Source organism: Diprion similis, chromosome 3, assembly GCF_021155765.1.
Source record: "Diprion similis isolate iyDipSimi1 chromosome 3, iyDipSimi1.1, whole genome shotgun sequence".
NCBI classification, from domain to species: domain Eukaryota; kingdom Metazoa; phylum Arthropoda; class Insecta; order Hymenoptera; family Diprionidae; genus Diprion; species Diprion similis.
Genome location: NC_060107.1, coordinates 9278663 through 9294290, shown reverse-complemented (window position 1 = coordinate 9294290; position 15628 = coordinate 9278663). Strand labels below are relative to the sequence as shown.

Sequence of the window (15628 nt, the reverse complement as noted above, 5' to 3'; positions counted from 1 at the left end):
GATAAGTCATAGACATTGAGCTATTATGCTGTGTGCAAGTATTGTAATAATTAGATAGAATTATGCACGAAATGTTACAGTATGTGATGCTTATTTACAGAATTGGAATCTTAACTCGACATTGGTCCGTGACCAGCCTCGGGTTTGTTTATGCTTTATTATACTTTATTCTATTTTACTCTTCCTTTTTTCCGAATTTATATATAATCTACATGAAATCTGCAATATATCGCGTTTCGTTAACCGGTTATCACCGTTTAACCGTCTTCGATTTATTTTCGTCGCATACAATTAATGAACAATCACCACTGTGGTACGGTTCCGGTATGAATTTATGTATTATTTATATACTTTATATTAGGTATATTCTTTACATTTGAATATTTCGCTGGTGTTTATTTATAAGGTTCTGATAGCAGTAACAATAAAATCAAAATAATATAACGATAAATTTCATAAAATTCGTTACAGCTGGCTCTATAAAGCGCAACCTGCCGTTCGAATTGGCGCTACGCGATTATTGAGTAGGAGGAAATTTATCACGCAATCGGTATTTAATTAAGTGTGGTAATCGATAACCCCTGAAATTTTTTTTTAATCAATAACTTTGGCTCAAGTGCTTCTATTTAGTAGATAGATTCTCTATTTCGCTACGCAAAGTTGGGGAAAATGAGAACCAGAGAACAAAAAAATTGAGGCCACTACTTAGGATAAAATGTACACATCACAAGACACCGTACGATACACACCTTTTATATCTATGCACACGCGACGTACAGAAAACAATGTTAAATAAAAAGAGGGCTCCCTTTATATCAGTATCTTTCCAAATTTTATTGAAATAACACTTTTTCGTTTATTGTTTTCCTTCAAGAACCACGCAAACATCGTTTTTCAGCATATGCCATAAAGTATAAAGGCAGATGTATGCTGTGCAATGGTATTGATCATATTATTATAGTGTTATCGCGATTCCCCCGTACGTCGGTTAGATATCGTTAAACTGTACATAATTTATAAACCTAATATTTATTAGTTTCTAATATAATTTATTATAAATTAATTAAATATATAGTTTATATTCTAGCACAGTTATAATTAAATTTAATTAAGCATGATTTACAAATATGTCAATAACAAAAGGCTTCTGATAATTAAATAAGCGCACTTCGCAGGAAAAAAAATATTTATATCATGTATGGGAAGGAGAAATTAAATTTTCACCGTAATGAGAATCGTAAGAATTTGCATATTATACAATCAATTCTGTGAAACTTGATCGGACAAGAATTAACATCGTTCTCAAATCCACACAAAATGGTATATACATGTTATTTGTATGTATCCACTTACTGCTATGTATCGAATAATTGTTGCTTTCATGTTTCGAGACTTTGACAAGGTGCTGGGCGGATGAGCATAAAAATTATGTCAATGTTTAGTTTTTGGTTTAAATAATATCGAAATATAATAAGACTTTGCATAGAGATAAAAACGAAAAATACCTCATGCAGCTTCTGCGCGAATTAAAAAATAAATTAGCTAGTTATAAATATCACAAAAAAATTGCTACAAATCGATTAATATCTAATTTGTAAATTGTTTCACTTTCATTGCGTATAATGAAATTACTCATTAATATTCTAAATAATGCCTTTCAAAGTCATAAAATAGATACCTATCAATTATGAAATCCGTTAAGATCTAAAATATTGAGTCGAGCTTAATTAGTTCGATGTTTTATCGGTTATTGTTAAATAACAATTTTTTGAGTAAAATGATCAGTGATTAGTTATATAACGATAAATTAAGAATAAAATTAAGATTACGTCTGTGTACAGCATGAAAATTCCGGCGTATTTTTGCAAAGAACAAAATCAAAATAATAAAACACTAACACACATTTTTCCCTAACAAGTTTGGCTTATTACACAAGAATTTTTTTCTAATTCTACTCAAGTACTTGTCCTTTCTGTCCACTTAAATGGTATTAATTTCATTTCGCGTTATGTCATCTATGAAAATTCTTATTCATCACCCGTAAACCGAATAAAAATTCGGTAGAGTAATTATCATATATCGCAAAGATTCATCAATAGGTCAAATCAAGCGAATTGGAAGCAGTATTAACGTACAGTACTTTTTTTTCCTGAAACTTGCTAACAATTTCGAAAGACTTTAAATTTTAAAGCGTCGTTAAAAATTTTTCATCTTCTATACAAACGTTTTTTTATTCGCTACGTATCTTTTGCTAGATATGCCCTATGTATAACTAGAGTCTATGCCATTATCTATTATGAATCAAGGTGAATAACGAGCCAAAGTCTATGCATATTCAGTAAATACGCAGCTACTGTTACTCAATTAGATCACAGATGGTACTAACGGTACGACTGCTACCATACATTTCTGTTAAAAATTACCCAAACCGGTATGCCAGAAAAGACCGATACCAAAGGAGTTCAATTTTTGAAAAGAGCAACGTCACTAACGGATTTTTGTGTGAAAGATTTGCATAATTTAATATGTCTGACAGCTGCTATAGATGAATAGTATGAAAAATTAACACGTTGATTGATAATCTAGGAACTAAAATGAAAAGCTTCTTTAATCGCTTCCTTCATTATTCTATGCAGTTATTGGTACTGGCAGAGGGCATTGAACTTGCCAAACGATCAAATGACTTTGTTCTCCATGTTCTTCCGAGTTAGCGGCAAGATTCGACCTCTCGATTCCATCGTCCGTATCATCACCGTCACCTGTAGAATATGACATTCTTTGTGCATACGTTTGTTTAAAATTTTGAATTAAGGTACTTTGTACATCAGAATTAATGTGTATTAGCGGAAGAAAGGTGCAGATGAACTCAGCGTTGTACAACACAATATACATATACCAGCTGCGGAAGCTCCCAGAGAGTGAAGGATATGTATATGGAAATATTTTGCAAAGTTTCAAAATGTGCATTTTCCATTAATGAAATAGTTTTATGCCAGTGGTTGCTGCAATCAATGAAATTAATTTTGTTCAAAATATTTTACACATTATCAACTCTTGAAACTGTGAAAGCTCCTTGCCAATTCACGCAAATACTGGCTTGAAGCAACCAACAAGTATTTTTTTAAATTACCGATTAATGATATACAATATCAATCACAATGTTTGTTTTTATGGTATGATTCAACCCCATGTTACACCTTGAATATTGTTTAATACAATTAGATCAGGACATCATTCATAGAGTGATACAAGAGCATTGATTACCGCATGTTGTTCAAAATATGACAGCAGCTCGATGTTGCTCAACGAAATAAACCGCACTAACAAATCGTAAATAAATTCAATGTTCACGTAATTGGTAATTGTACTGCAAATATTAACAAATACTCGTGTAGTGAATTTAGGGTATGCTAAAAGAAATGATATTTTATACAATTCCCATGATGAGTATAGTAATCATATGACATTGTACGTGTGTATGTATTGTGCATTTTTGTGCTGTACATATTTCACATGTTCCTTAATTTTAACACCAGGACAGACGGTGGAAATTTATACTGCAGTCTGTATGTTAATTTTAGCCTGGTTTCCATCAATTTATGTTAATCATTTGAAGTGATAGTTCTTGAACCGACAAAACCGCTTCCACATTATCGAGTTACCAATCGTCAAGTTGTAGAAAAATATTTAAGCCATTATTATATCTTTACAGTTTTTTTTTTTTTAAGATTTGCTGTATCAAAATTCCTAATCGTTAGTTTACTGAAAGTTAGTGTGAAACGACAAAAGTTAATCGAGATACGGATAGTTGTTGATTAGTAATAAGAACCAAATGAAATTGACCGCTTCCTATAACTCTCTGGGGGCATACCTGACCAGCTGCCACACAATGAGGTGGGTCGCAACGTCACTTTCGTCCTCAGCCTCTTCAACTGAAATTACGAATCACCCCGAAAAACTCAGAACGCAACCGTGTTTTTGATCAATTTCAATTTTAAACATTACAGTAACTCTTTCAAGTGTACTAATAAGAATGTAATAAAGGTAAACCGTTATAACCATGATTACCATGTGATAAAAAACTTACCAACTCTGAAATCAATGTACCCCTCACCACCGGATAATACAAGCATTGCGGGCTGTGATCCATCGCTCACAATACTTTGACCACCTTGTCCTGAAAAAACATGTAGTATCATACTTTACCCAATCACATGGGGTCTTTCATGCTGATTTCTTGTTATGTGAATATTTTGTAAACTGGAAGGCTGAAGGAGGCGGAATTTTATTTATTTGTTGGATCTCCAACCAGACACTTTAAAGAACATGCATGAATATTTCAGAATTTTTGCAGTACTTAAAATAGCCAAAATAAGGGTAAGAAGCGAAAGACCCCATGTGACGGCCATCGTATACTAAAAACCATGTGACAGGGTAAGGGTTACTATTGTAGCAATGGAATTGAAGAGGTAGTTTTCAATCCGTTTAAAATACATGAGACTCTTACCAGGTACGGCAACAAACATCTTGACAGCATCTCTGTGTCCGTGAAAGCTGAGCTGAGCATGCGCCATGCTGCAGTAAGGTACAAAACTTCCAGGCGTTACCCCCTTGTCGGATGCGAAGACCCTGACACCCACACCAGGCGCATCTGTTTTCATACCAGCCTGCGCTCGTGAGACTGCCATAGAACCACCAGCACCTTGAATTGATTGGAAAATACACTGAAGAAACTAATTCATGATTCTTGTAGCGACTGATATTTTAACCCTAACTTTTCTCACTTTCGGACAAAGGTACGGATATGATTACTCCGTTTCCAGTCCCAATCCACAATCTGTTAGACGAGATAAGTAGAGCAGTGATTCTCACAAATGAGAATCCCAATTTTCCTGTCCCCAGCATCTTGCTGACGTAAGGCTCTATGTCGACATCTTGAAGATGTTGATAGGTATGCGCGTGGTACAGCCTCAATGTTGAATCCAATCTGATGCTGACCCAGACTCCCTCCCCCAACCAGGCGAGTTGCCTGACCTGCGACTCTCGACGAGGATGGGCATCGACAGTACACTGCGATCAAGAGAATACGAAAAAAATTTAGGATTTATAAATCGAGTGTCTTCACTCTTCGATGGTGTATAAATTCAGATTACCTCCAGAGTTAAAGCGATAGGATCAACGACGTGAATTTTATTCCTATAACCGCACCACACAGTTTTTCCTGTAACAGCGGTCATACATCTTATGGAATGTTGAGGACTACCAAGTGTTATTATGTGGTGCTGCGAGAGATCCCACTGGCCGTCAGAACCTCTGCGGAATATTGCCACTGTTCCATCGGCTAAAGCGACCAAAACTCTTCCTTGAACGTGGCTAAAATGATAAGGACAGATCCTTGTAATGCTTGTAACATTTTAAACAAAGGCAATGAATGTGGAATGGCGGATGATGCTTACACAATGGCCAAAGCGGCATCTTTCAATCTAACCGAATGCAGACAGATAGTCCATTTTGCTACGGCTGAATGTACAAATACAGCACCATTTTGAGCACCCAACCACATGGTTGGTTGAACGGAGGACATTTTTTCCGTCAACAAATCCGTATCGTTGTTTTGCATTGACGGCTCAGGTGTACTTTTTACAAATTGCACTTTCCCCAAATTTGCTGTCTCACTATCGATGCTTTCTAAACTTTGCGGTTCAGTGTTACTATTCGGATCCGCGTCAACTTTGTCAGAGTCTTCAGGCGCGTTGTGATCATCTAAATTTTGATTGTCGACATCTGTTTTGATCTTCTCTTCTACCTTGGAGTTGCTATTCTCTCTGGCTTCGCTCAGCTCTAGGGAAACTGGTTCACTATTGCTGTTTTGATCACCAGCGCCATTCGTTTGGATCGAGTTATCGTTCGATCCCAATATATAATCGCTCTCCTTAGCACCTGGAACACTCGCGATGCATAACAAATGACTTTGGCAAACGTTGAAGGCCTCCAGTATGTCTGCTGGATTATTCGCATCGATGACAGTCACTTTTGACATCTTTTGTGTCGACGTGCAAATCCAAACTAGAGAACTTAGTTGCTGTTCTAGTCGCTCGGCTTCCAATCGCTGCTGCTCGCTCTCTTGAAGTTCCTTATCCAAGTGCTCAACAGCATCCTCGGCAGTCTTCACGTTATTCTCCTGAGCCTCGGCTGCATAAAATACACTGCCACCTACCATGCTACCGCCATCCCTAGTCTTTCCACCACTCAAATTGACACCAGCTCCGCACCATATCTGTCGTACGAGAAAACATGTGTCATATGTGTAGAACATTGTGCAATTCATAGAACTTTTGATATTCCGAATAAGTCCAATGACGAGTTATTCACCTTCATTCCAGGCTCGGTCTCTTGTAACGGTCTACAATAAACAGGGACAGGTACAGGCTGTCTAGCAGGTGCGCTCGGTTTCCCAGGTAAGCTCCAGCCATAAGCTTGTAAACGACCGTCTTCTTTTCGTACATGAGCTCGTACTTGACGGTATTGTTCCCTCCGTTCGTTAGCTCGTCGAGCTACTAACTTTTCTGAGGACCTGTGAACACATTATCAATGTCTGAGCAATCTGCAAAGAGTAATATTTACGTATTAAACTGGTTTAGATTACGGTCTTGACATTCGTCATGATTCTGACATAAAAGCACAATTTTTCAATATAAATCCAGAAATATTTTCACAAAAAACTTAGTCATCACCAAAAGTTTTACGCTCAATTAGACACAGTTTTACACGCATCTTGGGGACCCGATTACCAAAAGCAGGTTCGTTAGCGCAATGCGAGAACCGAACAACGAACAAAAGTATATTCTCTGAGTATAAAAAACAAATTGCATTCTGATACCAACGTACTTTTTTTGTATTCGATATGGTACGATTTTTTGATGTGTATTTTTTATTCAAAAGTTTGTTTATATCAATACTCACTGACATGCATTCGTAACAGACTCGTAATTGATTACAAGTTTCATTTACACGAAATGATATTTATGAATGCATCACTGCAACAGTATTTGTATCAGGGATGGGGAGGATGAGAATGGATATTGGATACATTGATTACCGATTCAGTGCCCTTTTAAATCGTCAAAAAATATTCTCCCAAAGTATTAGTCAAGGCAACTACGTGAAGGGTGAAAATCATGTTCAGTTATTAATTCAATATCGAGTGAGGAATATTAATCATACATAGGTCATGTAAGCTACAGCACAAGCATAAGGCGAAATAAGTTTACCTGAAGATCGACTTACTAGAGGTCCGATAGTCAAAGTAATGAGCATTTCCTCAGAACGCTGATAATCACTTGAAAGGATAGTGAAGGTAACCCGAGTAGAGTAAATAATTAAAGTCAAATTATTATATTGAAATAAAAAGCATAACGTAATTAAAATTTGTTTTATTCACTAATTAATAAACGTTATATGTATATATGAATATACATGTATATACGTATAATAAATATAATTCAGAAAATGTACAAACTTTTATATACAACACAAAAATAGTAAAATATTTTACGTACGAATTAGAATGAGTTGAATGATTTGAATGAGTATTATACATGTAGAATGTGAAGACGCATTCAGAACACCATTGCTCCATGCCAATCTTAAATATTTTTGACAAATGTCAATCATTTTCACTTACACTCTTGAATACATGAACAAAATGATGTCTGAATGGCAATGCTTGATTTTTCGCGAATAAAATATATTGTTTAATGGATTTTTCATGTTGTACTGGTGAAATACTTGAGTGGTACATTATTTCGTTGCTACAAATCATCAAATAAACCTCATGCTGACCCAATCGCCACTGACAAAACGCCCAAGAGAACCAGCGCCATTAAGATAAAGCACATGGTACAAGCTATTACAGGACCTCGTACCACGAAAATAGAATAACGTATCTGACAGATAGTCAGAAAATTTCATTTAATTGACAAAGATAAGGTACATTGAACAAATGTATGCCACATACTGAAAATATACAGCGCCGAAAGGTAAAGAAACTGTTAAAAACGCAGATTATACGAAAGGAACTCACATCTCTTGAATCAGTCATGATTTTAATCGCGAGTTGCGACAAAAGCTATGGATCCCAACTAACCAAAGATGGCTCTAATCTGGAAAGATTTTTAATACCCATTACTTCTAAAAATGTCGATTTATACATCAGCTTGTGTGGAATCATGATAAATCATTCTTACGGTAACGAATTTTCCAGGAAATTAACTTCCTATCGGAAAATAGCGTGTTCACTTTCGGTTTGAGTTGGTCCTCTATGTAAACCAAAAACCATTTTATATTTTGACAAATTTAATCGCGATTCTTTTTTAATATAGACATGGAATATACGATAAATAATAACGGTAGCTTTTCCTGAGAGTAGAAGATTTCAAGTAGATATTACTGTAAAAGTAAAGTGATGTACATTACAATAATTTGAGAGATGAAGTAACATTGTGAGATAAATTATTGAAAATAAATATTGACCTGACGTTTACTCAACAAAAATGAAACGAGATTTGCTTTATCAAAGATAATTGTGATACGATAGAGCCGAATTGTGAGCAGTAAAGAAGAGCACCTAACTCAATTTCTTTAGAAGTCTTTGAAAATTGAGACATCAACGAAAGATGCGAGGGATCTTATGTACACATCGTCTACATGTCGATGATTGAATTTGCTGTACTTGTAGAACAACATTTTCACATATTTATGTGAGTTGCTGTTTGCATCAAAGTCAGGATTATGACATAAATAACATCTTAGCTAGATTTAGCTAAACTAAGCGAGGGTGCTAGAGACTTTAACCACGAAACGAACACAAGTTGTAGAAAAAATAAAGTTGCTGAGAAATTGCAATGAGAAAAGATGAGAGATTCTACCAAAAGAAAATTGTTACCAGAACAATTGAATAACGTAAAGTGTGTATACGTGATTAATGATTAGAACGAAAACTAACTAAACCATGAGTAAAATGAGTCAAGCTTCAATCTATAAATACGAATAGAACTATAAGTTAGGACTGTTTGTTTTCTCACATGTTGTCTCCTTGGTCAAGAAAGTCATGACGATTTTTCATTGTTCGTTTGCGCATCGCATCCAGAGCCGGAGCTGGGGTAATTTGGTTAGTCGGTGCACTGTAGCGCATGTGTGGTAGCGTATGCTGTCCACGTGCTAACCCCCCTCGATCTGCCGGGCTTGTGAAGAGATTACTAAAACTGGATAAGCAAAGTGGGAGTCAGGTACCAGTCTCGATACAAAATAATTAAGGGTAGATTTTTTTGTTTATTGTTTAATACTCACAACCGCCACACTGACTGTTTTCCACTGGAGATACTCGCGGGATCAGTTCTGGATGCTCTGATCATTTCTGTCCACCTGACAGCCTCTTGAAGTTCCATGAACCTCTCTTTGTACTGATTTCTCTCCATTAGAACTCGCGCCATCTCTACCCTTGTGAAGCGCTTTCTTTGGGCCAGCGGAACATCCTCTTCGTCATCACTCTTTGTCGTTTTTGCAGCTGCCTCTGCTTCTTCTCTAGTTTTCTTCAGTTCTTCTTCTAGCATTGATACCTTCTGACGAAGACGTTCTCTGGCTTGTTGTAAAGCCCTGACTTCCTCCCTGAGTATTTCTTGCTCGCTGAAATAACGCAAAGGGTTACAAATTAGCTAATCGAATTTTATTTTGATTGACGGAATGTTCGTGATTTATTTACCTAGTTAATTCGTCTACTTTGACTATCAGATCATCTTTGACGATGTTCAGGGCATTTCTAGAAAGATAAATTTGTATTATTATTGTAGAAGGATGTTACAACAGAATGTAAAATTATGGCGAATGAAACTGAGCGAATAGCTTACTTGGTTGCTAAGAGTTCGTTATTCTCCATAATAAGATTTTCCACTTCTTTCCCCATGCCTAAAAAAAATTGGCCGATTAATACATAATGATTGAGTGGTGCGTAGTATTCTCTCAACTGTTACCCTCATGGATAAGGCAGTAGCAAAAGAAATTTGTGTGATGCTGAAAGAACCAGAAGAGCAAAGTATAGGTACAGAGCAAATGAAGATATTAAGGCAGTAAGTAGAAACTTTATGCTCTCGTATTTCCAGCGGAACAAATCCAAATTAAATTTGGTAATGATCATGTTTGTTAACATCATGTGAGTGGAAGGTACTTAAATTTCTTGTGGTTGTAATTTTTGCGTCATTTCGATGCAACCGAAGAAATTTGTTTAAATGTTATTTGAGAAAGCGTATTGAAACATTTTGAATTCAATTTGGTGCCTAAAGATACATGCTTTGATCAAATGTTTATAAGATTATTATAGAAAAAATGAAAGGAAATTTTACAAACGTCCAATAATCAGATTAGATAGAAAATAGTCAGTTATTCAGAGACGCTTACCGAAAAAGTTGTCATTGACTGCATATGGATGGGTTATTCGTCGCATGCATCGTTCAATGAAGATTTGACGCGAACAGATGAACAGCAAAGGAACAGACAATGCAAATATACATACATGTTAGTAGTCAATTTTTTTCCTTACGTATGAAATTTCAATCTTCCAAATATCGAAATGTCGTCAAGTTTGATATTGGCCTTCTGCCATTTTGGGATTCTTATAAAATGACTTTTAATGATGAGGTGAACTTTTTTTTTTGTTTTTTTTTTTTAAATACTTAAGTTGAACTGATCCCTGATTTGCAACATTTTGTTTTAAAATATTGCAAACCAGACTCTTTTCGTTATAACATAAATGAAACGTAGTTCGCATTGCATGCAGAAGTTATTCTTGCCTTGTAAACTGAATTCGAACAAAGCAAAGATATTTCGGAGAGCAAGCGAGTGGCATGTGTAAGATTAAACTATGTAATTACCGAATAAATCGTTATACATCTTCTTTTTCTCATTTCGGAATTCAGTTAAAAGGAAAAACGGTTGCTCTCAACAAGACTAAGTATATACCATATTGGTCTGAATATAAACTGAAGTTTTTTATCGTTGACAGCACTCGCCAAATCGTCCTCATCTTATACGCGGACCCATTTTGTGTGTGGGTAACAAAGAAAAACGCCCTGGAATATTGTCTCAGAATTCGGGGTCATCTTATATGCGGGGTCGGTTTATGCTCATAGCAATACGGTATATATGATCATTTCAATGCTTCGGAAAACAAATTATGGTACAACAGCTGTGTAAATACAACAAGATGCGACCACTACATCCAATGTAACAATTGAATTTCGATCCATGGGCTCAGATGAGGAGGTAATGATAATTTATATCATTACGCAGTTGCTACAATTCTTTGAATGCGAACAATAGACGGCACGAAAATAAACGGAAAAATATATCATGTGGAGAAATATTGTTACAAACATACCCGAGGAAGCGTATTCTCCTGGATGTACCCAGCTCCCTGCAACAAGAACAAATCAAATTGATTTTTTTTTTAAGAATTGCATTTGTTACATTTACAATTGATCTTGGTTTTCGTTCAATACTCAAATATTGTCAACGATCTTTAGCAAGATGTTTACATATTTCTTTCATATTACCAGTGATATCTGCACCTTCGTCCATTTCACCGAGTGCATCCGCATCCTGAAAACTGAGTTCCTGATATAAAGTGTTTCCACTTCGTTGTTCTTTATCCGTTCTTGTTCTTCCGCTTGGAGTTGTGGCAATCTTTTCTGGACCGCTAGGTGTTGTCGGCGTTACAATTACTGGTGGCATTTCTGTTTCTGGACTTTCCTCTGCACATATAAAGCGTTTATTCGTAGTTCGTTCGCTAATTGTTGACAGCTGTATGATAATTATTAGTATCTTCCCGACATTTTAAAGCAAAGTTTTTACGTGTTTCCACGTTAAAAAAGCGAGGTAATCAATAATTGAAAGCCTGGTAGTAAACCTTGCAGGTAATCTGTAATTGTAGAATCTGTCAATCTAATAGAGAAGCACAGTTGGGATTTTAATTTGAATGGTGTACTGTTAGAAGAAACATTTCTTTTAATCCCTATGAATAATCCAAGAGAAGAATGCATATGGAAAAAGAAAAATACTATGAAATCGTGGATACTTTTCTGAAAATGTACGTTTTTTTTGTGTACCGCGTATTCAACTTACGTCTCGAAATTGCAGTAGTTTTGTTTTCTTGTAAGGGTTGATCTGTGAGCTGGCTTTTGTCCGAAGTTTGTATAGCTGCTTCGTTACTGCTATCCAACATTTCTGCTCTAAGGCTAGCTCCGCTAGGTGGACTTTCTTCCTGACCGTCATCAGCATTTATACTTGCTTCCAAACTTTGAAATCCGTAGCTCAAGGGGCCAGAACTTCGAGACATATGGGCTAATCCTAGCGAAGGTAAGCGGGAAGGACCTCGAGCACCGGTGGTATTTTCTAATCTCTCTGTACTTCCAACCAACATTTTGGTACGTTCCATGTAATCTACATGTGTCTTGAATAACTCTGTGTAACGTTCGTGCAATCGAGAATATTCACGCTTCATCTCAGACTCCTTTTCCTCAAGACGGACAACTAAAATAAGGAACGAAATACCACGATGCAAATTTTCTTAATCCATTCAACAGTTTACAATTTAAATTTTATGTTATGACTCCTCATTGTACGAGACATCTATACATGATTTTGCTGCATACAAGCTTTGTTTGCGAATGTACAAGTGACAAAACGTTCATAGCATAATGAAAATGGTCAATTGATAAAAAAGACTAATGAAATAAATGCGAATGAATGCGGACCATGATGCCCTGGGAACAGCAAGTAGGTATTGTGTAATTGTAAATCTACAACAGGATGATTTTATGAATAATTATTCCGTCTTTCAATTTGTACGAGAAAACAAGAATTCCTCACATTAGGAAATCTGTTGAAAAAAAATAATGAAAAATTTGAAAATTTTTGCAGATAAACGTAAAGTACAGAATCACTTTGAAATATGTTATTTTTTTTTAAGTATTCTGTTGGTATTCTATACTATCAGATTGCATATGATTGTTGACACATGGCGAATGTTAGAAACTAGATTTCTTTGGGAGTCGTGGAGGTAACAAGATGTTAAATAATTTGATGCAAAGTCGAAATTTTTGTACTCTGCAGATTCAATTTACACCTACTAGAAAAAAAAGTATCAATATTTTTGGATCAGTTAATTTCTAGCAAGCATCTGCTCTGTCTTTGAAAATATTTTGACCATTTAAATACACAATTAAACGTGTACAAAATATTCTTTGACTGTAAGTTTGAATTGAAACAGACTTTACCCACCCCACCTAAGCATCGTAGAAATACTTTTCTGGTGTTAATTGATACTTAGGTAATTAATACTATACTTAACGGCGTATGTACAAAGCATATTATATCTCATAAAATTCATTTTAACGAATAGAAAAAAAATTTTTACTTGCACAGGTAAATTGACTTTAGTTGCTTTGCTTTCTAAACTGTACGTATCAATTCAAGAAAATGGCGATGGATATGTTTTGTTATACTATTCAAAAGAAAATACGTATCTCTAGTGAACTTTTATTTAAAAATAAGTTCGACATATAATTTCCACCAGAAAAATTTGTAATGGCAAATAGACAGAGAGACAGGCGTGTCTAAATAAAGGACTAAAAACAGAAACAAATCATGCTTTATGATAAAAGTGACAAACATAAAGAGGCCCATCAAAATAATGCCCAAGAACCAGGTAAAAATAAAGAAATAAAAAGAAAAACCAATAAACAAGTATAGTATAACATGTATATAAAATCAAAACAGAAAACAGTCTACTCTACTGTAGGGGAAGGTTCTGTGAGGGGATGGACTGGAGATGACTTTGGCATTTGTACCGTGGTCGTGGGAATTTTTAGTCTTCAATTCCAACATTCGAACAATTGACTCCAGGCTATCGATCTTTGATAGCAGTTCCTTCCTCTCATCCTCAGCTACATCCTCCAATTCTAATAGTTTCTGTAAAATAAGAATTTTCACAAAAATTGCAGTGTGCCGTCAAACCACTCGTTAGATCAACTCAAAAATACCATAAAAAAAAAGTAATTAAGGATAATGATTGTTGGTCCTTATACCTGATCCGAAGTTTTTCTGAGCTGTTTTTCTCTCTCATACTGAGTGACGAGCTGTTCGTTGTCCTCCCGCAATAATTCCAATTCAACCTCGTGTTCTTGATTTTCGGTATATGCAAGATCCAAGCATTCCAACACATTGACTAGAAGGGGCATCAGTTCTTTGACGACATCTTCGTCGTAACGCGCAATCATACGTTCAAATTCCTGGTAAATACTGCCAGCCAGAGACTGTACCTTCTCCGACATAACAACATGACTGTCCTCGTGCGTTCCATACACAGTTTCCTGATCCATTTTTAAGCCGATTACACCGACGGGTCCTGAAATTAAATTATGACTTTGTTAATTCATACCTCTGTTCTGGAACACAATTGTATCTGTATACTCATATCTTTCAACAAATTGACATTTAATATCTGTAAAAAGAATTATAATCGATTAAAAAAAAGTAGAGAAAAATTCAAGGGTATAAACGCGATTAATTTATCCTTCTCTTGGGATTGACATGTAGAGTTATTTCAACTGTTTTACCAAGAGGAAAATCCACAATTTTATTACATTAAGAGATAACAAGTTGTCGTTGATAAAAGTATCGTGTCTCACGTATGGTAATAACGTTGAATTGCGTTAAATGTACGGACAGCAGCAGTGCTGGCACATGTCTGTGTGCAACTGTCACGATAAAATTGCGTATGTTTTTTCCACACACGAAGCTAGGATTTAAAAGAAAAGCGTAGAATGAACGTTCTTTTATAATCTAGGCGCGTATGTAACGAGTGTAATACAGTTATAGCACACAGTTGTACATTCTTGAGGTAGAAAATGTCGTGTTCAATTTTGTCTCGTTCAATCAACATCAAGTGTCAGAGACCTAACCTAGCAGAATAAATAAGGAAAAGAAGGGGAAACATAGATTGGAGATATATTCCTGGTGATTCATGATAGTCCAGGATGTTTCTTGCGTGCCCTTAAACACATTTACGAATGAGGTTACCTGTAATCTATTAGGGAGAGAGAGAGAGAAAGAGAGAGAGAAAATATCCATAATCTACGCCAAACGTGCGCCTGCTTGCCTTGTATGGGTTGTTCTGTGACGTTTCGCAACCACCAGTTTCGACTTTGGATCTGACCCAAACGACCACCACACGATGTAACACCGATTCACCACTCAAATATGTTACCCGTCAACCGCACAGGTCATTTTTCTTTCTTAATATTATAACCGAACTCGAGACATTTGCTCGTTTACTCCCCCCGTCAGTATCGACGATTTTCAGAGTGACGGGTCATCGCCATTTTTCGCCACTTCCCCACTGCAATTTATTACGGTACGTAGTACAAAGAGCAACAAAATTACTTCGTCTAGATGGCTCTGATCGTACGAACTAAAATACGTAATCCCTTGATCGGCAATATCGCATGTACGCCCATTGAATACCCTTCTTTCATGTCCCTTCACAGATATTTATTTATTTCAATAATCTCAATAG

At 35.9% G+C, this 15628-nt stretch overlaps 1 protein-coding gene across 5 annotated transcripts; it reads right to left on the bottom strand.

Annotated features, from left to right (window-relative positions):
* Positions 1 to 2346: 2346 nt before the first annotated feature.
* LOC124404819 (JNK-interacting protein 3) lies at positions 2347 to 15479 on the bottom strand. 5 transcript variants are annotated; one of them, XM_046879232.1, is made up of 19 exons: positions 15212 to 15479; positions 14139 to 14458; positions 13848 to 14022; positions 12175 to 12582; positions 11607 to 11804; positions 11432 to 11467; positions 10453 to 10470; positions 9906 to 9963; positions 9761 to 9817; positions 9349 to 9684; positions 9084 to 9263; positions 6373 to 6574; positions 5457 to 6277; positions 5154 to 5373; positions 4785 to 5070; positions 4508 to 4702; positions 4088 to 4177; positions 3872 to 3932; positions 2633 to 2759 (listed from the first exon to the last, which is right to left on the bottom strand). In XM_046879232.1, the coding sequence occupies exons 2-19, from the start codon at positions 14430 to 14432 to the stop codon at positions 2756 to 2758; spliced, it is 3639 nt and encodes a 1212-aa protein (XP_046735188.1). In that variant the 5' UTR covers positions 14433 to 14458; positions 15212 to 15479; the 3' UTR covers positions 2633 to 2755. The 5 variants fall into 5 exon arrangements, with proteins under 5 accessions (XP_046735185.1, XP_046735187.1, XP_046735186.1 ...); XM_046879229.1 differs by lacking the exon at positions 3872 to 3932 and having other exon boundaries at positions 2347 to 2759; positions 15212 to 15478; XM_046879231.1 differs by lacking the exon at positions 3872 to 3932 and having other exon boundaries at positions 2347 to 2759; positions 13902 to 14022; positions 15212 to 15478.
* Between the last annotated feature and the right edge of the window lie 149 nt (positions 15480 to 15628).

Bases quoted from the DNA above. Each gene is read 5' to 3' on its own strand.
- LOC124404819 (XM_046879229.1), bottom strand. From the start codon at position 14,432: ATGGATCAGGAAACTGTGTATGGAACGCACGAGGACAGTCATGTTGTT. The intron at 12,583-13,847 runs GTAGAGTAGACT...TCCTTATTTTAG, and splicing joins TCACAGAACCTTCCCCTACA to TTGTCCGTCTTGAGGAAAAG. The intron at 9,818-9,905 runs GTAAGCTATTCG...TTATCTTTCTAG, and splicing joins AACGAACTCTTAGCAACCAA to AAATGCCCTGAACATCGTCA.